The sequence below is a fragment of the Sebastes fasciatus genome, chromosome 16 (assembly GCF_043250625.1).
Source record: "Sebastes fasciatus isolate fSebFas1 chromosome 16, fSebFas1.pri, whole genome shotgun sequence".
In the NCBI taxonomy this organism is placed as follows: Eukaryota; Metazoa; Chordata; class Actinopteri; order Perciformes; family Sebastidae; genus Sebastes; species Sebastes fasciatus.
Window position 1 is genome coordinate 29730173 of NC_133810.1, and position 23594 is coordinate 29753766.

The 23594-nt window shown below is 38.9% G+C and overlaps 1 protein-coding gene across 1 annotated transcript in view; it reads right to left on the minus strand.

Moving 5' to 3' along the window:
- The window catches only part of LOC141753100 (uncharacterized), a 40741-nt gene that overhangs the window by 1826 nt on the left and 15321 nt on the right, over window positions 1–23594 (minus strand). Inside the window, exon 4 of the mRNA XM_074611449.1 lies at window positions 1–23594. This exon is cut by the window's right edge and continues 11704 nt beyond it. Coding sequence (XP_074467550.1) covers window positions 1–23594 — 23594 coding nt within the window.

Sequence of the window (23594 nt, forward strand, 5' to 3'; positions counted from 1 at the left end):
ATTTTGTTCCTTTTGTTCTAATATGTCTCTTTGTTTCAGGATGTCAGACCTCATCATTTCCAAGTCCAGTTTCTCTTTGTTCATCATCTCACTCTCTCTATCCAGATCCTCTCTGTCTTGCTTCAGCTCTGCCTTCAGTTTGTTAAGATCTTGTTTGTCCAACTCAAACTTCTGCTTCCATTGATTTTCCATGTCTTCTTTCTGGATGACCATATCTGACAGTATACTTATCAGACTTTTCTTTTCTCCCTCCAACAGCTCAGTGCAACAAGCCATGGTTTCTCTCTGTACATCTAGAGCTGTGAGCTTCTGTTCCAACACAGTGTACAGCATTACTACATCTTCATTGTTCGTTTGTAATCTTCCCATTTTCTTTCTCATGTCTTCTTGCAGCCTCACATTCAGCTGTTGAAGTTTTTCCCTCAGAGTTTCAACTGATTTCATTGTATTCAAGAGTTGATCTTCTGTTATTTTCAGCTCAGACCTTTCTCCTTCCATTCTGTCCTTTTCATTGTCAAGCATCCGTCTGTCCATGTCAGTACTAGTCTTCATCTGATTGAGTTGTTCTCTCTCTCCACTGATGGTGTTCATGGCAGCTTCAACCTCTTCTCTCTTCTTGTTGAGATCCTTCCCTAAAACATCCAGTTTTTCTCTGTCTTCTACCATGATGATCCTGTTGTTTAGCAGTTCTTGTGTTTGTTTCTTTATCTCAGCATCTTTGAGCAGTTGTTCTTTTTGTTTCAAAGCAATAATTTTCATCACATTTTGAACTTTGTTTCTTTCTGTCTGAACTTGAAGGGACAGCTCTTTAATGTTGCTTTTCTCTCTGTTTATCTGAGTCATTGTGATTTGAAGCTCATCTTTTCTCTCTTTCATTTCTTGTCTGTGTTGCTCTTGTTTTAAGATAATCGTTTTTATGACGTTCTCAAGTTTGTCTCTTTCTGTCTGAAGCTGAAGGGTCAGATCTTTAATGTTGCTTTTCTCTCTGTTTATCTCATCAAACTGACTGTCCGCATGTTCTGTCTTCTTTTGTAGCTCACACTTTGTGATTTCCAATTGGTCTCTTTTCTCTTTTATATCTTGTTTCTCTTGTTCTAACATGTCTCTTTGTTTCAGGATGTCAGACCTCATAAGCTTCATGTCCAGTTTCTCTTTGTTCATCATCTCACTCTCTCTATCCAGATCTTCTCCGTCTTGCTTCATTTCTGCCTTTAGTTTGTTAAGATCTTGTTTGTCCAACTCAGACTTCTGCTTCCATTTATTTTCCATGTCTTCTCTCTGGATGACCATGTCTGACAGCATACTTATCATACTTTTCATTTCTCTCTCCAACAGCTCAGTGAAACCAGCCATGTTTTCTCTCTGTACATCTAGAGCTGTGAGCTTCTGTTCCAACACAGCGTACAGCATTACTGCATCTTCATTGTTCGTTTGTAATCTTTCCATTTTCTTTCTCATGTCTTCTTGCATCCTCACATTCAGCAGTTGAAGTTTTTCCCTCAGAGTTTCAATTGATTTAATTTTATTCAAGAGTTGATCTTCTCTTATTTTCAGTTCAGACCTTTCTCCTTCCATTCTGTCCTTTTCATTGTCAAGAATCTGTCTGTCCATGTCAGTACTACTCTTCATCTGATTGAGTTGTTCTCTCTCTCCACTGATGGTGTTCATGGCAGCTTCAACCTCTTCTCTCTTCTTGTTGAGATCCTTCCTCAAAACATCCAGTTCTTGTCTTTCTACCAGTAAACTGTTCTTACTGGTTTCCAGTTCTTGTGTTTGTCTTTTGAACTCGTCTTCCTTGAGTTCTCGCTTCATGACGTTCTCAAGTTTGTCTCTTTCTGTCTGAAGCTGAAGGGTCAGATCTTTAATGTTGCTTTTCTCTCTTTTTATCTCATCAAACTGACTGTCTGCATGTTCTGTCTTCTTTTGCAGCTCACACTTTGTGATTTCCAATTTGTCTCTTTGCTCTTTTATATCTTGTTTCTCTTGTTCTAACATGTCTCTTTGTTTCAGGATGTCAGACCGCATCAGCTCCAAGTCCAGTTTCTCTTTGTTCATCATCTCACTCTCTCTATCCAGATCCTCTCTATCTTGCTTCAGCTCCGCCTCCAGTTTGTTAAGATCTTGTTTGTCCAACTCAGACTTCTGCTTCCATTGATGTTCCATGTCTTCTCTCTGGATGACCATGTCTGACAGTATAGTTTTTAAACTTTTCCTTTCTCCCTCCAACAGCTCAGTGATACGAGCCATGTTTTCTCTCTGTACATCTAGAGCTGTGAGCTTCTGTTCCAACACAGCATACAGCATTACTACATCTTCATTGTTTTGTTGTAATCTATCCATTTTCTTTTTCATGTCTTCTTGCATCCTCTCATTCAGCTGTATAAGTTTTTCCCTCAGAGTTTCAACTGATTTCATTTTATTCAAGAGTTGATCTTCTCTTATTTTAAGCTCAGACCTTTCTCCTTCCATTCTGTCGTTTTCATTGTCAAGCATCCGTCTGTCCATGTCAGTACTACTCTTCATCTGATTGAGTTGTTCTCTCTCTCCACTGATGGTGTTCATGGCAGCTTCAACCTTTTCTTTCTTCTTGTTGAGATCCGTCCTCAAAACATCCAGTTCTTCTCTTTCTGCCAGTGCACTGTTCTTACTGGTTTCCAGTTCTTGTGTTATTCTTTTCAACTCGTCTTCTTTGAGTTCTTGTTCTTCTTGTTTTAAGATAATCGTTTTCATGACGTTCTCATGTTTGTCTCTTTCTGTCTGAAGCTGAAGGGTCAGATCTTTAATGTTGCTTTTCTCTCTGTTTATCTCATCAAACTGACTGTCTGCATGTTCTGTCTTCTTTTGTAGCTCACACTTTGTGATTTCCAATTTGTCTCTTTGCTCTTTTATATCTTGTTTCTCTTGTTCTAATATGTCTCTTTGTTTCAGGATGTCAGACCGCATCAGTTCCAAGTCCAGTTTGTCTTTGTTCATCATCTCACTCTCTCTATCCAGATCCTCTCTGTCTTGCTTCAGCTTTGCCTCCAGTTTGTTAAGATCTTGTTTGTCCAACTCAGACTTCTGCTTCCATTGATGTTCCATGTCTTCTCTCTGGATGATCATGTCTGACAGTATACTTCTCAGACTTTTCTTTTCTCCCTCCAACAGCTCAGTGAAACAAGCCATGTTTTCTCTCTGTACATCTAGAGCTGTGAGCTTTTTTTCCAACACAGTGTACAGCATTACTACATCTTCATTGTTTTGTTGTAATCTTTCCCTTTTCTTTTTCATGTCTTCTTGCATTCTCTCATTCAGCTGTTTGAGTTTTTCCCTCAGAGTTTCAACTGATTTCATTTTATTCAAGAGTTGATCTTCTGTTATTTTCATCTCAGACCTTTCTCCTTCCATTCTGTCCTTTTCATTGTCAAGCATCCGTCTGTCCATGTCAATACTACTCTTCATCTGATTGAGTTGTTCTCTCTCTCCGCTGATGGTGTTCATGGCAGCTTCAACCTCTTCTCTCTTCTTGTTGAGATCCTTCCCTAAAACATCCAGTTGTTCTCTTTCTTCTAGCATGATGATCCTGTTGTTTAACAGTTCTTGTGTTTCTTTCTTTATCTCAGCATCTTTGAGCTGTTGTTCTTTTTGTTTCAAAGCAATAATTTTCATCACATTCTGAACTTTGTTTCTTTCTGTCTGAACTTGAAGGGACAGCTCTTTAATGTTGCTTTTCTCTCTGTTTATCTGAGTCATTGTGATTTGAAGCTCATCTTTTCTCTCTTTCATTTCTTGTCTGTGTTGCTCTTGTTTTAAGATAATCGTTTTCGTGACGTTCTCAAGTTTGTCTCTTCCTGTCTGAAGCTGAAGGGCCAGCTCTTCAATGTTGCTTTTCTCTCTTTTTATCTCATCAAACTGACTGTCTGCATGTTCTGTCTTCTTTTGCAGCTCACACTTTGTGATTTCCAATTTGTCTCTTTGCTCTTTTATATCTTGTTTCTCTTGTTCTAACATGTCTCTTTGTTTCAGGATGTCAGACCGCATCAGCTCCAAGTCCAGTTTCTCTTTGTTCATCATCTCACTCTCTCTATCCAGATCCTCTCTATCTTGCTTCAGCTCCGCCTCCAGTTTGTTAAGATCTTGTTTGTCCAACTCAGACTTCTGCTTCCATTGATGTTCCATGTCTTCTCTCTGGATGACCATGTCTGACAGTATAGTTTTCAGACTTTTCTTTTCTCCCTCCAACAGCTCAGTGAAACAAGCCATGTTTTCTCTCTGTACATCTAGAGCTGTGAGCTTTTGTTCCAACACAGCGTACAGCATTACTACATCTTCATTGTTTTGTTGTAATCTATCCATTTTCATTTTCATGTCTTCTTGCATCTTTTCATTCAGCTGTATAAGTTTTTCCCTCAGAGTTTCAACTGATTTCATTTTATTCAAGAGTTGATCTTCTCTTATTTTCAGCTCAGACCTTTCTCCTTCCATTCTGTCCTTTTCATTGTCAAGCATCCGTCTGTCCATGTCAGTACTACTCTTCATCTGATTGAGTTGTTCTCTCTCTCCACTGATGGTGTTCATGGCAGCTTCAACCTCATCTCTCTTCTTGTTGAGATTCTTTCTCAAAACATCCAGTTCTTCTCTTTCTGCCAATACACTGTTCTTACTGTTTTCCAGTTCTTGCGATTCTCTTTTCAACTCATCTTCTTTGAGTTCTTGTTCTTCTTGTTTTAAGATAATCGTTTTCATGACGTTCTCATGTTTGTCTCTTTCTGTCTGAAGCTGAAGGGTCAGATCTTTAATGTTGCTTTTCTCTCTGTTTATCTCATCAAACTGACTGTCTGCATGTTCTGTCTTCTTTTGTAGCTCACACTTTGTGATTTTGATGTTGTTTCTTTCGTCTTTTACATCTTGTTTCTCTTGTTCTAATATGTCTCTTTGTCTAAGGATGTCAGACCTCATCAGCTCCAAGTCCAGTTTCTCTTTGTTCATCGTTTCACTCTCTCTATCCTGATCCTCTCTGTCTTGCTTCAGCTCTGCCTTTAACTTGTTAAGATCTTGTTTGTCAAACTCAAACTTCTGCTTCCATTGATGTTCCATGTCTTCTCTCTGGATGACCATGTCTGACAGTATAGTTTTTAAACTTTTCCTTTCTCCCTCCAACAGCTCAGTGATACGAGCCATGTTTTCTCTCTGTACATCTAGAGCTGTGAGCTTCTGTTCCAACACAGCGTACAGCATTACTACATCTTCATTGTTTTGTTGTAATCTATCCATTTTCTTTTTCATGTCTTCTTGCATCCTCTCATTCAGCTGTATAAGTTTTTCCCTCAGAGTTTCAACTGATTTCATTTTATTCAAGAGTTGATCTTCTCTTATTTTCAGCTCAGACCTTTCTCCTTCCATTCTGTCGTTTTCATTGTCAAGCATCCGTCTGTCCATGTCAGTACTACTCTTCATCTGATTGAGTTGTTCTCTCTCTCCACTGATGGTGTTCATGGCAGCTTCAAGCTTTTCTTTCTTCTTGTTGAGATCCGTCCTCAAAACATCCAGTTCTTCTCTTTCTGCCAGTGCACTGTTCTTACTGGTTTCCAGTTCTTGTGTTATTCTTTTCAACTCGTCTTCTTTGAGTTCTTGTTCTTCTTGTTTTAAGATAATCGTTTTCATGACGTTCTCATGTTTGTCTCTTTCTGTCTGAAGCTGAAGGGTCAGATCTTTAATGTTGCTTTTCTCTCTGTTTATCTCATCAAACTGACTGTCTGCATGTTCTGTCTTCTTTTGTAGCTCACACTTTGTGATTTCCAATTTGTCTCTTTGCTCTTTTATATCTTGTTTCTCTTGTTGTAATATGTCTCTTTGTTTCAGGATGTCAGACCGCATCAGTTCACAGTCCAGTTTCTCTTTGTTCATCATCTCACTCTCTCTATCCAGATCCTCTCTGTCTTGCTTCAGCTTTGCCTCCAGTTTGTTAAGATCTTGTTTGTCCAACTCAGACTTCTGCTTCCATTGATGTTCCATGTCTTCTCTCTGGATGATCATGTCTGACAGTATACTTCTCAGACTTTTCTTTTCTCCCTCCAACAGCTCAGTGAAACAAGCCATGTTTTCTCTCTGTACATCTAGAGCTGTGAGCTTTTTTTCCAACACAGTGTACAGCATTACTACATCTTCATTGTTTTGTTGTAATCTTTCCCTTTTCTTTTTCATGTCTTCTTGCATTCTCTCATTCAGCTGTTTGAGTTTTTCCCTCAGAGTTTCAACTGATTTCATTTTATTCAAGAGTTGATCTTCTGTTATTTTCAGCTCAGACCTTTCTCCTTCCATTCTGTCCTTTTCATTGTCAAGCATCCGTCTGTCCATGTCAATACTACTCTTCATCTGATTGAGTTGTTCTCTCTCTCCACTGATGGTGTTGATGGCAGCTTCAACCTCATCTCTCTTCTTGTTGAGATCCTTCCCTAAAACATCCAGTTGTTCTCTTTCTTCTAGCATGATGATCCTGTTGTTTAACAGTTCTTGTGTTTCTTTCTTTATCTCAGCATCTTTGAGCTGTTGTTCTTTTTGTTTCAAAGCAATAATTTTCATCACATTCTGAACTTTGTTTCTTTCTGTCTGAACTTGAAGGGACAGCTCTTTAATGTTGCTTTTCTCTCTGTTTATCTGAGTCATTGTGATTTGAAGCTCATCTTTTCTCTCTTTCATTTCTTGTCTGTTTTGCTCTTGTTTTAAGATAATCGTTTTCGTGACGTTCTCAAGTTTGTCTCTTCCAGTCTGAAGCTGAAGGGCCAGCTCTTCAATGTTGCTTTTCTCTCTTTTTATCTCATCAAACTGACTGTCTGCATGTTCTGTCTTCTTTTGCAGCTCACACTTTGTGATTTCCAATTTGTCTCTTTCTTCTTTTACATCTTGTTCCTTTTGTTCTAATATGTCTCTTTGTTTCAGGATGTCAGACCTCATCATTTCCAAGTCCAGTTTCTCTTTGTTCATCATCTCACTCTCTCTATCCAGATCCTCTCTGTCTTGCTTCAGCTCTGCCTCCAGTTTGTTAAGATCTTGTTTGTCCATCTCAAACTTCTGCTTCCATTGATGTTCCATGTCTTCTCTCTGGATGACCATGTCTGACAGTGTAGTTTTTAGAAGTTTCCTTTCTCCCTCCAACAGCTCAGTGCAACGAGCCATGTTTTCTCTCTGTACATCTAGAGCTGTGAGCTTTTGTTCCAACACAGCGTACAGCATTACTACATCTTCATTGTTCGTTTGTAATCTTTCCATTTTCTTTCTCATGTCTTCTTGCATCCTCTCATTCAGCTGTTGAAGTTTTTCCCTCAGAGTTTCAACTGACTTCATTTTATTCATGAGTTCACCTTCTCTTATTTTCAGCTCAGACCTTTCTCTTTCCACTCTGTCCTTTTCATTGTCAAGCATCCGTCTTTCCTTTTCAGTACTTGTCTTCATCTGATTGAGTTGTTCTCTCTCTCCGCTGATGGTGTTCATGGCAGCTTCAACCTCTTCTCTCTTCTTGTTGAGATCCTTCCCTAAAACATCCAGTTGTTCTCTTTCTTCTAGCATGATGATCCTGTTGTTTAACAGTTCTTGTGTTTCTTTCTTTATCTCAGCATCTTTGAGCTGTTGTTCTTTTTGTTTCAAAGCAATAATTTTCATCACATTCTGAACTTTGTTTCTTTTTGTCTGAACTTGAAGGGCCAGCTCTTTAATATTGCTTTTCTCTCTGTTTATCTGAGTCATTGTGATTTGAAGCTCATCTTTTCTGTCTTTCATTTCTTGTCTGTGTTGCTCTTGTTTTAAGATAATCGTTTTCATGACGTTGTCAAGTTTGTCTCTTCCTGTCTGAAGCTGAAGGGTCAGATCTTTAATGTTGCTTTTCTCTCTTTTTATCTCATCAAACTGACTGTCTGCATGTTCTGTCTTCTTTTGCAGCTCACACTTTGTGATTTCCAATTTGTCTCTTTGCTCTTTTATATCTTGTTTCTCTTGTTCTAATATGTCTCTTTGTCTAAGGATGTCAGACCTCATCAGCTCCAAGTCCAGTTTCTCTTTGTTCATCGTTTCACTCTCTCTATCCTGATCCTCTCTGTCTTGCTTCAGCTCTGCCTTTAACTTGTTAAGATCTTGTTTGTCAAACTCAAACTTCTGCTTCCATTGATGTTCCATGTCTTCTCTCTGGATGACCATGTCTGACAGTATAGTTTTTAAACTTTTCCTTTCTCCCTCCAACAGCTCAGTGATACGAGCCATGTTTTCTCTCTGTACATCTAGAGCTGTGAGCTTCTGTTCCAACACAGCGTACAGCATTACTACATCTTCATTGTTTTGTTGTAATCTATCCATTTTCTTTTTCATGTCTTCTTGCATCCTCTCATTCAGCTGTATAAGTTTTTCCCTCAGAGTTTCAACTGATTTCATTTTATTCAAGAGTTGATCTTCTCTTATTTTCAGCTCAGACCTTTCTCCTTCCATTCTGTCGTTTTCATTGTCAAGCATCCGTCTGTCCATGTCAGTACTACTCTTCATCTGATTGAGTTGTTCTCTCTCTCCACTGATGGTGTTCATGGCAGCTTCAAGCTTTTCTTTCTTCTTGTTGAGATCCGTCCTCAAAACATCCAGTTCTTCTCTTTCTGCCAGTGCACTGTTCTTACTGGTTTCCAGTTCTTGTGTTATTCTTTTCAACTCGTCTTCTTTGAGTTCTTGTTCTTCTTGTTTTAAGATAATCGTTTTCATGACGTTCTCATGTTTGTCTCTTTCTGTCTGAAGCTGAAGGGTCAGATCTTTAATGTTGCTTTTCTCTCTGTTTATCTCATCAAACTGACTGTCTGCATGTTCTGTCTTCTTTTGTAGCTCACACTTTGTGATTTCCAATTTGTCTCTTTGCTCTTTTATATCTTGTTTCTCTTGTTGTAATATGTCTCTTTGTTTCAGGATGTCAGACCGCATCAGTTCACAGTCCAGTTTCTCTTTGTTCATCATCTCACTCTCTCTATCCAGATCCTCTCTGTCTTGCTTCAGCTTTGCCTCCAGTTTGTTAAGATCTTGTTTGTCCAACTCAGACTTCTGCTTCCATTGATGTTCCATGTCTTCTCTCTGGATGATCATGTCTGACAGTATACTTCTCAGACTTTTCTTTTCTCCCTCCAACAGCTCAGTGAAACAAGCCATGTTTTCTCTCTGTACATCTAGAGCTGTGAGCTTTTTTTCCAACACAGTGTACAGCATTACTACATCTTCATTGTTTTGTTGTAATCTTTCCCTTTTCTTTTTCATGTCTTCTTGCATTCTCTCATTCAGCTGTTTGAGTTTTTCCCTCAGAGTTTCAACTGATTTCATTTTATTCAAGAGTTGATCTTCTGTTATTTTCAGCTCAGACCTTTCTCCTTCCATTCTGTCCTTTTCATTGTCAAGCATCCGTCTGTCCATGTCAATACTACTCTTCATCTGATTGAGTTGTTCTCTCTCTCCACTGATGGTGTTGATGGCAGCTTCAACCTCATCTCTCTTCTTGTTGAGATCCTTCCCTAAAACATCCAGTTGTTCTCTTTCTTCTAGCATGATGATCCTGTTGTTTAACAGTTCTTGTGTTTCTTTCTTTATCTCAGCATCTTTGAGCTGTTGTTCTTTTTGTTTCAAAGCAATAATTTTCATCACATTCTGAACTTTGTTTCTTTCTGTCTGAACTTGAAGGGACAGCTCTTTAATGTTGCTTTTCTCTCTGTTTATCTGAGTCATTGTGATTTGAAGCTCATCTTTTCTCTCTTTCATTTCTTGTCTGTTTTGCTCTTGTTTTAAGATAATCGTTTTCGTGACGTTCTCAAGTTTGTCTCTTCCAGTCTGAAGCTGAAGGGCCAGCTCTTCAATGTTGCTTTTCTCTCTTTTTATCTCATCAAACTGACTGTCTGCATGTTCTGTCTTCTTTTGCAGCTCACACTTTGTGATTTCCAATTTGTCTCTTTCTTCTTTTACATCTTGTTCCTTTTGTTCTAATATGTCTCTTTGTTTCAGGATGTCAGACCTCATCATTTCCAAGTCCAGTTTCTCTTTGTTCATCATCTCACTCTCTCTATCCAGATCCTCTCTGTCTTGCTTCAGCTCTGCCTCCAGTTTGTTAAGATCTTGTTTGTCCATCTCAAACTTCTGCTTCCATTGATGTTCCATGTCTTCTCTCTGGATGACCATGTCTGACAGTGTAGTTTTTAGAAGTTTCCTTTCTCCCTCCAACAGCTCAGTGCAACGAGCCATGTTTTCTCTCTGTACATCTAGAGCTGTGAGCTTTTGTTCCAACACAGCGTACAGCATTACTACATCTTCATTGTTCGTTTGTAATCTTTCCATTTTCTTTCTCATGTCTTCTTGCATCCTCTCATTCAGCTGTTGAAGTTTTTCCCTCAGAGTTTCAACTGACTTCATTTTATTCATGAGTTCACCTTCTCTTATTTTCAGCTCAGACCTTTCTCTTTCCACTCTGTCCTTTTCATTGTCAAGCATCCGTCTTTCCTTTTCAGTACTTGTCTTCATCTGATTGAGTTGTTCTCTCTCTCCGCTGATGGTGTTCATGGCAGCTTCAACCTCTTCTCTCTTCTTGTTGAGATCCTTCCCTAAAACATCCAGTTGTTCTCTTTCTTCTAGCATGATGATCCTGTTGTTTAACAGTTCTTGTGTTTCTTTCTTTATCTCAGCATCTTTGAGCTGTTGTTCTTTTTGTTTCAAAGCAATAATTTTCATCACATTCTGAACTTTGTTTCTTTTTGTCTGAACTTGAAGGGCCAGCTCTTTAATATTGCTTTTCTCTCTGTTTATCTGAGTCATTGTGATTTGAAGCTCATCTTTTCTGTCTTTCATTTCTTGTCTGTGTTGCTCTTGTTTTAAGATAATCGTTTTCATGACGTTGTCAAGTTTGTCTCTTCCTGTCTGAAGCTGAAGGGTCAGATCTTTAATGTTGCTTTTCTCTCTTTTTATCTCATCAAACTGACTGTCTGCATGTTCTGTCTTCTTTTGCAGCTCACACTTTGTGATTTCCAATTTGTCTCTTTGCTCTTTTATATCTTGTTTCTCTTGTTCTAACATGTCTCTTTGTTTCAGGATGTCAGACCGCATCAGCTCCAAGTCCAGTTTCTCTTTGTTCATCATCTCACTCTCTCTATCCAGATCCTCTCTGTCTTGCTTCAGCTCCGCCTCCAGTTTGTTAAGATCTTGTTTGTCCAACTCAGACTTCTGCTTCCATTGATGTTCCATGTCTTCCCTCTGGATGACCATGTCTGACAGTATAGTTATCAGACTTTTCTTTTCTCCCTCCAACAGCTCAGCGCAACAAGCCATGTTTTCTCTCTGAACATCTAGAGCTGTGAGCTTTTGTTCCAATACAGTGTACATCATTACTACATCTTCATTGTTTTGTTGTAATCTATCCATTTTCTTTTTCATGTCTTCTTGCATCCTCTCATTCAGCTGTTGAAGTTTTTCCCTCAGAGTTTCAACTGATTTCATTTTATTCAAGAGTTGATCTTCTGTTATTTTCATCTCAGACCTTTCTCCTTCCATTCTGTCCTTTTCATTGTCAAGCATCCGTCTGTCCATGTCAATACTACTCTTCATCTGATTGAGTTGTTCTCTCTCTCCACTGATGGTGTTCATGATAGCTTCAACCTCTTCTAACTTATTGTTGAGACCCTTCCTCAAAAGATCCAGTTCTTCTCTTTCTGCCAGTAAACTGTTCTTACTGGTTTCCAGTTCTTGTGTTTGTCTTTTCAACTCATCTTCTTTGAGTTCTTGTTCTTCTTGTTTTAAGATAATTGTTTTCATGACGTTCTCAAGTTTGTCTCTTTCTGTCTGAAGCTGAAGGGTCAGATCTTTAATGTTGCTTTTCTCTCTGTTTATTTCATCAAACTGAATGTCTGCATGTTCTGTCTTCTTTCGTAGCTCACACTTTGTGATTTTGATGTTGTTTCTTTCGTCCTTTACGTCTTGTTTCTCTTGTTCTAATATGTCTCTTTGTCTCAGGATGTCAGACCTCATCAGCTCCAAGTCCAGTTTCTCTTTGTTCATCGTTTCACTCTCTCTATCCTGATCCTCTCTCACTTGCTTCAGCTCTGCCTTCAACTTGTTAAGATCTTGTTTGTGAAACTCAAACTTCTGCTTCCATTGATGTTCCATGTCTTCTCTCTGGATGACCATGTCTGACAGTATAGTTTTTAGACTTTTCCTTTCTCCCTCCAACAGCTCAGTGATATGAGCCATGTTTTCTCTCTGTACATCTAGAGCTGTGAGCTTCTGTTCCAACACAGTGTACAGCATTACTATATCTTCATTGTTTTGTTGTAATCTATCCATTTTCTTTTTCATGTCTTCTTGCATCCTCTCATTCAGCTGTATAAGTTTTTCCCTCAGAGTTTCAACTGATTTCATTTTATCCAAGAGTTGATCTTCTCTTATTTTCAGCTCAGACCTTTCTCCTTCCATTCTGTACTTTTCATTGTCAAGCATCCGTCTGTCCATGTCAGTACTACTCTTCATCTGATTGAGTTGTTCTCTCTCTCCACTGATGGTGTTCATGGAAGCTTCAACATCTTCTTTCTCTTTGTTGAGTTCCGTCCTCAAAACGTCCAGTTCTTCTCTTTCTGCCAATACACTGTTCTTACTGGTTTCCAGTTCTTGTGTTATTCTTTTCAACTCGTCTTCTTTGAGCTCTTGTTCATCTTGTTTTAAGGTATTCGTTTTCCTGACGTTCTCAAGTGTGTCTCTTTCTGTCTGAACTTGAAGGGCCAGCTCTTCAATGTTGCTTTTCTCTCTGTTTATCTCATCAAACTGACTGTCTGCTTGTTCTGTCTTCTTTTGTAGCTCACACTTTGTGATCTCCAATTTGTCTCTTTCTTCTTTTACATCTTGTTCCTTTTGTTCTAATATGTCTCTTTGTTTCAGGATGTCAGACCTCATCATTTCCAAGTCCAGTTTCTCTTTGTTCATCATCTCACTCTCTCTATCCAGATCCTCTCTGTCTTGCTTCAGCTCTGCCTCCAGTTTGTTAAGATCTTGTTTGTCCATCTCAAACTTCTGCTTCCATTGATGTTCCATGTCTTCTCTCTGGATGACCATGTCTGACAGTGTAGTTTTTAGAAGTTTCCTTTCTCCCTCCAACAGCTCAGTGCAACGAGCCATGTTTTCTCTCTGTACATCTAGAGCTGTGAGCTTTTGTTCCAACACAGCGTACAGCATTACTACATCTTCATTGTTCGTTTGTAATCTTTCCATTTTCTTTCTCATGTCTTCTTGCATCCTCTCATTCAGCTGTTGAAGTTTTTCCCTCAGAGTTTCAACTGACTTCATTTTATTCATGAGTTCACCTTCTCTTATTTTCAGCTCAGACCTTTCTCTTTCCACTCTGTCCTTTTCATTGTCAAGCATCCGTCTTTCCTTTTCAGTACTTGTCTTCATCTGATTGAGTTGTTCTCTCTCTCCGCTGATGGTGTTCATGGCAGCTTCAACCTCTTCTCTCTTCTTGTTGAGATCCTTCCCTAAAACATCCAGTTGTTCTCTTTCTTCTAGCATGATGATCCTGTTGTTTAACAGTTCTTGTGTTTCTTTCTTTATCTCAGCATCTTTGAGCTGTTGTTCTTTTTGTTTCAAAGCAATAATTTTCATCACATTCTGAACTTTGTTTCTTTTTGTCTGAACTTGAAGGGCCAGCTCTTTAATATTGCTTTTCTCTCTGTTTATCTGAGTCATTGTGATTTGAAGCTCATCTTTTCTGTCTTTCATTTCTTGTCTGTGTTGCTCTTGTTTTAAGATAATCGTTTTCATGACGTTGTCAAGTTTGTCTCTTCCTGTCTGAAGCTGAAGGGTCAGATCTTTAATGTTGCTTTTCTCTCTTTTTATCTCATCAAACTGACTGTCTGCATGTTCTGTCTTCTTTTGCAGCTCACACTTTGTGATTTCCAATTTGTCTCTTTGCTCTTTTATATCTTGTTTCTCTTGTTCTAACATGTCTCTTTGTTTCAGGATGTCAGACCGCATCAGCTCCAAGTCCAGTTTCTCTTTGTTCATCATCTCACTCTCTCTATCCAGATCCTCTCTGTCTTGCTTCAGCTCCGCCTCCAGTTTGTTAAGATCTTGTTTGTCCAACTCAGACTTCTGCTTCCATTGATGTTCCATGTCTTCCCTCTGGATGACCATGTCTGACAGTATAGTTATCAGACTTTTCTTTTCTCCCTCCAACAGCTCAGCGCAACAAGCCATGTTTTCTCTCTGAACATCTAGAGCTGTGAGCTTTTGTTCCAATACAGTGTACATCATTACTACATCTTCATTGTTTTGTTGTAATCTATCCATTTTCTTTTTCATGTCTTCTTGCATCCTCTCATTCAGCTGTTGAAGTTTTTCCCTCAGAGTTTCAACTGATTTCATTTTATTCAAGAGTTGATCTTCTGTTATTTTCATCTCAGACCTTTCTCCTTCCATTCTGTCCTTTTCATTGTCAAGCATCCGTCTGTCCATGTCAATACTACTCTTCATCTGATTGAGTTGTTCTCTCTCTCCACTGATGGTGTTCATGATAGCTTCAACCTCTTCTAACTTATTGTTGAGACCCTTCCTCAAAAGATCCAGTTCTTCTCTTTCTGCCAGTAAACTGTTCTTACTGGTTTCCAGTTCTTGTGTTTGTCTTTTCAACTCATCTTCTTTGAGTTCTTGTTCTTCTTGTTTTAAGATAATTGTTTTCATGACGTTCTCAAGTTTGTCTCTTTCTGTCTGAAGCTGAAGGGTCAGATCTTTAATGTTGCTTTTCTCTCTGTTTATTTCATCAAACTGAATGTCTGCATGTTCTGTCTTCTTTCGTAGCTCACACTTTGTGATTTTGATGTTGTTTCTTTCGTCCTTTACGTCTTGTTTCTCTTGTTCTAATATGTCTCTTTGTCTCAGGATGTCAGACCTCATCAGCTCCAAGTCCAGTTTCTCTTTGTTCATCGTTTCACTCTCTCTATCCTGATCCTCTCTCACTTGCTTCAGCTCTGCCTTCAACTTGTTAAGATCTTGTTTGTGAAACTCAAACTTCTGCTTCCATTGATGTTCCATGTCTTCTCTCTGGATGACCATGTCTGACAGTATAGTTTTTAGACTTTTCCTTTCTCCCTCCAACAGCTCAGTGATATGAGCCATGTTTTCTCTCTGTACATCTAGAGCTGTGAGCTTCTGTTCCAACACAGTGTACAGCATTACTATATCTTCATTGTTTTGTTGTAATCTATCCATTTTCTTTTTCATGTCTTCTTGCATCCTCTCATTCAGCTGTATAAGTTTTTCCCTCAGAGTTTCAACTGATTTCATTTTATCCAAGAGTTGATCTTCTCTTATTTTCAGCTCAGACCTTTCTCCTTCCATTCTGTACTTTTCATTGTCAAGCATCCGTCTGTCCATGTCAGTACTACTCTTCATCTGATTGAGTTGTTCTCTCTCTCCACTGATGGTGTTCATGGAAGCTTCAACATCTTCTTTCTCTTTGTTGAGTTCCGTCCTCAAAACGTCCAGTTCTTCTCTTTCTGCCAATACACTGTTCTTACTGGTTTCCAGTTCTTGTGTTATTCTTTTCAACTCGTCTTCTTTGAGCTCTTGTTCATCTTGTTTTAAGGTATTCGTTTTCCTGACGTTCTCAAGTGTGTCTCTTTCTGTCTGAACTTGAAGGGCCAGCTCTTCAATGTTGCTTTTCTCTCTGTTTATCTCATCAAACTGACTGTCTGCTTGTTCTGTCTTCTTTTGTAGCTCACACTTTGTGATCTCCAATTTGTCTCTTTCTTCTTTTACATCTTGTTCCTTTTGTTCTAATATGTCTCTTTGTTTCAGGATGTCAGACCTCATCATTTCCAAGTCCAGTTTCTCTTTGTTCATCATCTCACTCTCTCTATCCAGATCCTCTCTGTCTTGCTTCAGCTCTGCCTCCAGTTTGTTAAGATCTTGTTTGTCCATCTCAAACTTCTGCTTCCATTGATGTTCCATGTCTTCTCTCTGGATGACCATGTCTGACAGTGTAGTTTTTAGAAGTTTCCTTTCTCCCTCCAACAGCTCAGTGCAACGAGCCATGTTTTCTCTCTGTACATCTAGAGCTGTGAGCTTTTGTTCCAACACAGCGTACAGCATTACTACATCTTCATTGTTCGTTTGTAATCTTTCCATTTTCTTTCTCATGTCTTCTTGCATCCTCTCATTCAGCTGTTGAAGTTTTTCCCTCAGAGTTTCAACTGACTTCATTTTATTCATGAGTTCACCTTCTCTTATTTTCAGCTCAGACCTTTCTCTTTCCACTCTGTCCTTTTCATTGTCAAGCATCCGTCTTTCCTTTTCAGTACTTGTCTTCATCTGATTGAGTTGTTCTCTCTCTCCGCTGATGGTGTTCATGGCAGCTTCAACCTCTTCTCTCTTCTTGTTGAGATCCTTCCCTAAAACATCCAGTTGTTCTCTTTCTTCTAGCATGATGATCCTGTTGTTTAACAGTTCTTGTGTTTCTTTCTTTATCTCAGCATCTTTGAGCTGTTGTTCTTTTTGTTTCAAAGCAATAATTTTCATCACATTCTGAACTTTGTGTCTTTCTGTCTGAACTTGAAGGGCCAGCTCTTTAATGTTGCTATTCTCTCTGTTTATCTGAGTCATTGTGATTTGAAGCTCATCTTTTCTCTCTCTCATTTCTTGTCTGTGTTGCTCTTGTTTTAAGATAATCGTTTTCATGACGTTCTCAAGTTTGTCTCTTCCTGTCTGAAGCTGAAGGGTCAGATCTTTAATGTTGCTTTTCTCTCTTTTTATCTCATCAAACTGACTGTCTGCATGTTCTGTCTTCTCTTGCAGCTCATACTTTGTGATTTCCAATTTGTCTCTTTCCTCTTTTATATCTTGTTTCTCTTGTTCTAACATGTCTCTTTGTTTCAGGATGTCAGACTTCATCAGCTCCAAGTCCAGATTATCTTTGTTCATCATCTCACTCTCTCTATCCGGATCCTCTCTGTCTTGTTTCAGCTCTGCCTTCAGTTTGTTAAGATCTTGTTTGTCCAGCTCAAACTTCTGCTTCAATTGATGTTCCATGTCTTCCCTCTGGATGACCATGTCTGACAGTATACCTATCAGACTTTTCCTTTCTCCCTCCAACAGCTCAGTGATATGAGCCATGTTTTCTCTCTGTACATCTAGAGCTGTGAGCTTCTGTTCCAACACAGCGTACAGCATTACTAGATCTTCATTGTTCGTTTGTAATCTTTCCATTTTCTTTCTCATGTCTTCTTGCATCCTCTCATTCAGCTGTTGAAGTTTTTCCCTCAGAGTTTCAACTGATTTCATTTTATTCAAGAGTTGATCTTCTCTTATTTTCAGCTCAGACCTTTCTCCTTCCATTCTGTCCTTTTCATTGTCAAGCATCCGTCTGTCCATGTCAGTACTACTCTTCATCTGATTGAGTTGTTCTCTCTCTCCACTGATGTTGTTCATGGCAGCTTCAACCTCTTCTCTCTTCTTGTTGAGATCCTTCCTCAAAACATCCAGTTCTTCTCTTTCTGCCAGTACACTGTTCTTACTGGTTTCCAGTTCTTGTGTTTGTCTTTTGAACTTGTCTTCCTTGAGGTCTTGTTCTTCTTGTTTTAAGATAATCGTTTTCATGATGTTCTCATGTTTGTCTCTTTCTGTCTGAAGCTGAAGGGTCAGTTCTTTAATGTTGCTTTTCTCTCTTTTTATCTCATCAAACTGACTGTTTGCATGTTCTGTCTTCTTTTGCAGCTCATACTTTGTGATTTCCAATTTGTCTCTTTGCTCTTTTATATCTTGTTTCTCTTGTTCTAACATGTCTCTTTGTTTCAGGATGTCAGACTTCATCAGCTCCAAGTCCAGATTCTCTTTGTTCATCATCTCACTCTCTCTATCCGGATCCTCTCTGTCTTGTTTCAGCTCTGCCTTCAGTTTGTTAAGATCTTGTTTGTCCAGCTCAAACTTCTGCTTCAATTGATGTTCCATGACTTCCCTCTGGATGACCATGTCTGACAGTATACCTATCAGAATTTTCTTTTCTCCCTCCAACAGCTCGGTGCAACAAGCCATGTTTTCTCTCTGTACATCTAGAGCTGTGAGCTTTTGTTCCAACACAGCGTACAGCATTACTACATCTTTGTTGTTTTGTTGTAATCTTTCCAATTTATTTTTTATGTCTTCACTCATCCTCTCATTCAGCTGTAGAAGTTTTTCCTTTAGAGTTTCAACTGATTTCATTTTATTAAAGAGTTGATCTTCTCTTATTTTCAGCTCAGACCTTTCTCCTTCCACTCTGTCCTTTTCATTGTCAAGCATCCGTCTTTCCTTGTCAGTACTTGTCTTCATCTGATTGAGTTGTTCTCTCTCTCCGCTGATGGTGTTCATGGCAGCTTCAACCTCTTCTCTCTTCTTGTTGAGATCCTTCCCTAAAACATCCAGTTTTTCTCTTTCTTCTAGCATGATGATCCTGTTGTTTAACAGTTCCTGTGTTTGTTTCTTTATCTCAGCATCTTTGAGCTGTTGTTCTTTTTGTTTCAAAGCAATAATTTTCATCACATTCTGAACTTTATTTCTTTCTGTCTGAACTTGAAGGGCCAGCTCTTTAATGTTGCTTTTCTCTCTGTCTATCTGAGTCATTGTGATTTGAAGCTCATCTTTTCTCTCTTTCATTTCTTGTCTGTGTTGCTCTTGTTTTAAGATAATCGTTTTCATGGCGTTCTCAAGTTTGTCTCTTCCTGTCTGAAGCTGAAGGGTCAGATCTTTAATGTTGCTTTTCTCTCTTTTTATCTCATCAAACTGACTGTCTGCATGTTCTGTCTTCTTTTGCAGCTCACAGTTTGTGATTTCCAATTTGTCTCTTTGCTCTTTTATATCTTCTTTCTCTTGTTCTAACATGTCTCTTTGTTTCAGGATGTCAGACCTCATCAGCTCCAAGTCTAGTTTCTCTTTGTTCATCATCTCACTCTCTCTATCCAGATCCTCTCTCTCTTGCTTCAGCTCTGCCTTCAGTTTGTTAAGATCTTGTTTGTCCAACTCAGACTTCTGCTTCCATTGATGTTCCATGTCTTCTCTCTGGATGACCATGTCTGACAGTGTAGTTTTTAGAAGTTTCCCTTCTCCCTCCAACAGCTCAGTGCAACGAGCCATGTTTTCTCTCTGTACATCTAGAGCTGTGAGCTTTTGTTCCAACAGAGCGTACAGCATTACTACATCTTCATTGTTCGTTTGTAATCTTTCCATTTTCTTTCTCATATCTTCTTGCATCCTCTCATTCAGCTGTTGAAGTTTTTCCCTCAGACTTTCAACTGATTTCATTTTATTCAGGAGTTCACCTTCTCTTGTTTTCAGCTCAGACCTTTCTCCTTCCATTCTGTCCTTTTCATTGTCAAGCATCCGTCTGTCCATGTCAATACTACTCTGCATCTGATTGAGTTGTTCTGTCTCTCCACTGATGGTGTTCATGGCAGCTTCAACCTCTTCTAACTTTTTGTTAAGATCCTTCCTCAAAAGATCCATTTCTTCTCTTTCTGCCAGTAAACTGTTCTTACTGGTTTCCAGTTCTTGTGTTTGTCTTTTGAACTCGTCTTCCTTGAGTTCTCGCTTCATGACGTTCTCAAGTTTGTCTCTTTCTGTCTGAAGCTGATAAGTCAGATCTTTAATGTTGCTTTTCTCTCTGTTGATCTCATCAAACTGGCTGTCTGCATGTTCTGTTTTCTTTTGTAGCTCACTCTTTGTGATTTCCAAGTTGTCTCTTTCCTCTTTTATATCTTGTTTCTCTTGTTCTAATATGTCTTTTTGTTTCAGGATGTCAGACCTCATCATCTCAATGTCCTGTTTATCTTTGTTCATCGTTTCACTCTCTCTATCCAGATCCTCTCTGTCTTGCTTCAGCTCTGCCTTCAGTTTGTTAAGATCTTGTTTGTCCAACTCAGACTTCTGCTTCCATTGTTGTTCCATGTCTTTTCTCTGGATGACCATGTCTGACAGTATAGTATTTAGACTTGTCTTTTCTCTTTTTAACAGCTCAGTGCAACAAGCCATGTTTTCTCTCTGTACATCTAGAGCTGAGAGCTTTTGTTCCAACACATCGTACAGCATTACTACATCTTCATTGTTCGTTTGTAATCTTTCCATTTTCTTTTTCATGTCTTCTTGCATCCTCTCATTCAGCTGTATAAGTTTTTCCCTCAGAGTTTCAACTGATTTCATTTTATTCAAGAGTTGATCTTCTCTTATTTTCAGCTCAGACCTTTCTCCTTCCATTTTGTCCTTTTCATTGTCAAGCATTCGTCTGTCCATTTCTGTACTACTCTTCATCTGATTGAGTTGTTCTCTCTCTCCACTGATGGTGTTCATGGCAGCTTCAACATCTTCTTTCTCTTTGTTGAGATCCTTCCTCAAAAGATCCAATTCTTCTCTTTCTTCCTTCAAACTGTTCTTACTGGTTTCCAGTTCTTGTGTTTCTCTTTTGAACTCGTCTTCCTTGAGTTCTCGCTTCATGACGTTCTCAAGTTTGTCTCTTTCTGTCTGAAGCTGAAGGGTCAGATCTTTAATGTTGCTTTTCTCTCTGTTGATCTCATCAAACTGACTGTCTGCATGTTCTGTCTTCTTTTGTAGCTCACACTTTGTGATTTCCAATTTGTCTCTTTCCTCTTTTACATCTTGTTTCTCTTGTTCTAACATGTCTCTTTTTTTCAGGATGTCAGACCTCATCAGCTCCAAGTCCAGTTTCTCTTTGTTCATCATCTCACACTCTCTATCCAGATCCTCTCTGTCTTGTTTCAGCTCCGACTTCAGTTTGTTAAGATCTTGTTTGTCCAACTCAGACTTCTGCTTCCATTGATGTTCCATGTCTTCTCTCTGGATGACCATGTCTGACAGTATACTTATCAGACTTTTCTTTTCTCCCTCCAACAGCTCGGTGCAACGAGCCATGTTTTCTCTCTGTACATCTAGAGCTGTGAGCTTTTGTTCCAACACAGCGTACAGCATTACTAAATCTTCATTGTTTTGTTCTAATATTTCCATTTTCTTTTTCATGTCTTCTTGCCTCCTTTCATTCAGCTGTTGAAGTTTTTCCCTCAGAGTTTCAACTGATTTCATTTTATTCAAGAGTTGATCTTCTCTTATTTTCAGCTCAGACCTTTCTCCTTCCATTCTGTCCTTTTCCTTGTCAAGCATCCGTCTGTCCATGTCAGTACTACTCTTCATCTGATTGAGTTGTTCTCTCTCTCCACTGATGTTGTTCATGGCAGCTTCAACCTCTTCTCTCTTCTTGTTGAGATCCTTCCCTAAAACATCCAGTTTTTCTCTTTCTTCTAGCATGATGATCCTGTTGTTTAACAGTTCTTGTGTTTGTTTCTTTATCTCAGCATCTTTGAGATGTTGTTCTTTTTGTTTCAAAGCAATAATTTTCATCACATTCTGAACTTTGTGTCTTTCTGTCTGAACTTGAAGGGCCAGCTCTTTAATGTTGCTTTTCTCTCTGTTTATCTGATTCATTGTGATTTGAAGCTCATCTTTTCTCTCTTTCATTTCTTGTCTGTGTTGCTCTTGTTTTAAGATAATTGTTTTCATGATGTTCTCAATTTTGTCTCTTTCTGTCTGAAGCTGAAGGGTCAGATCTTTAATGTTGCTTTTCTCTCTGTTTATCTCATCAAACTGACTGTCTGCATGTTCTGTCTTCTTTTGCAGCTCACAGTTTGTGATTTCCAATTTGTCTCTTTGCTCTTTTATATCTTCTTTCTCTTCTTCTAACATGTCTCTTTGTTTCAGGATGTCAGACTTCATCAGCTCCAAGTTCAGTTTCTCTTTGTTTATTGTCTCACTCTCTCTATCCAGATCCTCTCTGTCTTGCTTCAGCTCTGCCTTCAGTTTGTTAAGATCTTGTTTGTCCAACTCAGACTTCTGCTTCCATTGATGTTCCATGTCTTCTCTCTTGATGACCATGTCTGACAGTATAGTTTTTAGACTTTTCCTTTCTCTCTCCAACAGCTCAGTGTAACAAGCCATGTTTTCTCTCTGTACATCTAGAGCTGTGAGCTTTTGTTCCAACACAGCGTACAGCATTACTACATCTTCATTGTTTTGTTGTAATCTTTCCATTTTCTTTTTCATGTCTTCTTGCATCTTTCCGTTCAGCTGTTGAAGTTTTTCCTTCAGAGTTTCAACTGATTTCATTTTATTCAAGAGTTGATCTTCTCTTATTTTCAGCTCAGACCTTTCTCCTTCCATTCTGTCCTTTTCATTGTCAAGCATCCGTCTGTCCATGTCAGTACTACTCTTCATCTGATTGAGTTGTTCTCTCTCTCCACTGATGGTGTTCATGGCAGCTTCAACCTCTTCTCTCTTCTTGTTGAAATCCTTCCTTAAAACATCCAGTTCTTCTCTTTCTGCCAGTACACTGTTCTTACTGGTTTCCAGTTCTTGTATTTGTCTTTTGAACTCGTCTTCCTTGAGTTCTCGCTTCATGACGTTCTCATGTTTGTCTCTTTCTGTCTGAAGCTGAAGGGTCAGATCTTTAATGTTGCTTTTCTCTCTGTTTATCTCATCAAACTGACTGTCTGCATGTTCTGTCTTCTTTTGTAGCTCACTCTTTGTGATTTCCAAGTTGTCTCTTTCCTCTTTTACATCTTGTTTCTCTTGTTCTAACATGTCTCTTTGTTTCAGGATGTCAGACCTCATCAGCTCCAAGTCCAGTTTCTCTTTGTTCATCATCTCACTCTCTCTATCCAGATCCTCTCTGTCTTGCTTCAGCTCTGCCTTCAGTTTGTTAAGATCTTGTTTGTCCAACTCAAACTTCTGCTTCAATTGATGTTCTATGTCTTCCCTCTGGATGACCATGTCTGACAGTATACCTATCAGACTTTTCTTTTCTCCCTCCAACAGCTCGGTGCAACAAGCCATGTTTTCTCTCTGTACATCTAGATCTGTGAGCTTTTGTTCCAACACAGCGTACAGCATTACTACATCTTCATTGTTTTGTTGTAATCTTTCCAATTTCTTTTTCGTGTCTTCACTCATCCTCTCATTCAGCTGTTGAAGTCTTTCCTTCAGAGTTTCAATTGATTTCATTTTATTCAAGAGTTGATCTTCTCTTATTTTCAGCTCAGACCTTTCTCCTTCCATTCTGTCCTTTTCATTGTCAATCATCCATCTATCCATGTCAGTACTACTCTTCATCTGATTGAGTTGTTCTCTCTCACCACTGACGTTGTTCATGGCAGCTTCAACCTCTTCTCTCTTCTTGTTGAGATCCTTCCTCAAAACATCCAGTTCTTCTCTTTCTGCCAGTACACTGTTCTTACTGGTTTCCAGTTCTTGTGTTAGTCTTTTGAACTCGTCTTCTTTGAGTTCTTGTTCTTCTTGTTTTAAGGTATTCGTTTTCATGACGTTCTCAAGTTTTTCTCTTTCTGTCTGCAGCTGAATGGCCAGCTCTTTAATGTTGCTTCTCTCTCTGTTTATCTCATCAAACTGACTGTCTGCATGTTCTATCTTCTTTTGTAGCTCACACTTTGTGATTTCCAATTTGTCTCGTTGCTCTTTTATATCCTGTTTCTCTTGTTGTAACATGTCTTTTTGTTTCAGGATGTCAGACCGCATCAGCGCCAAGTCCA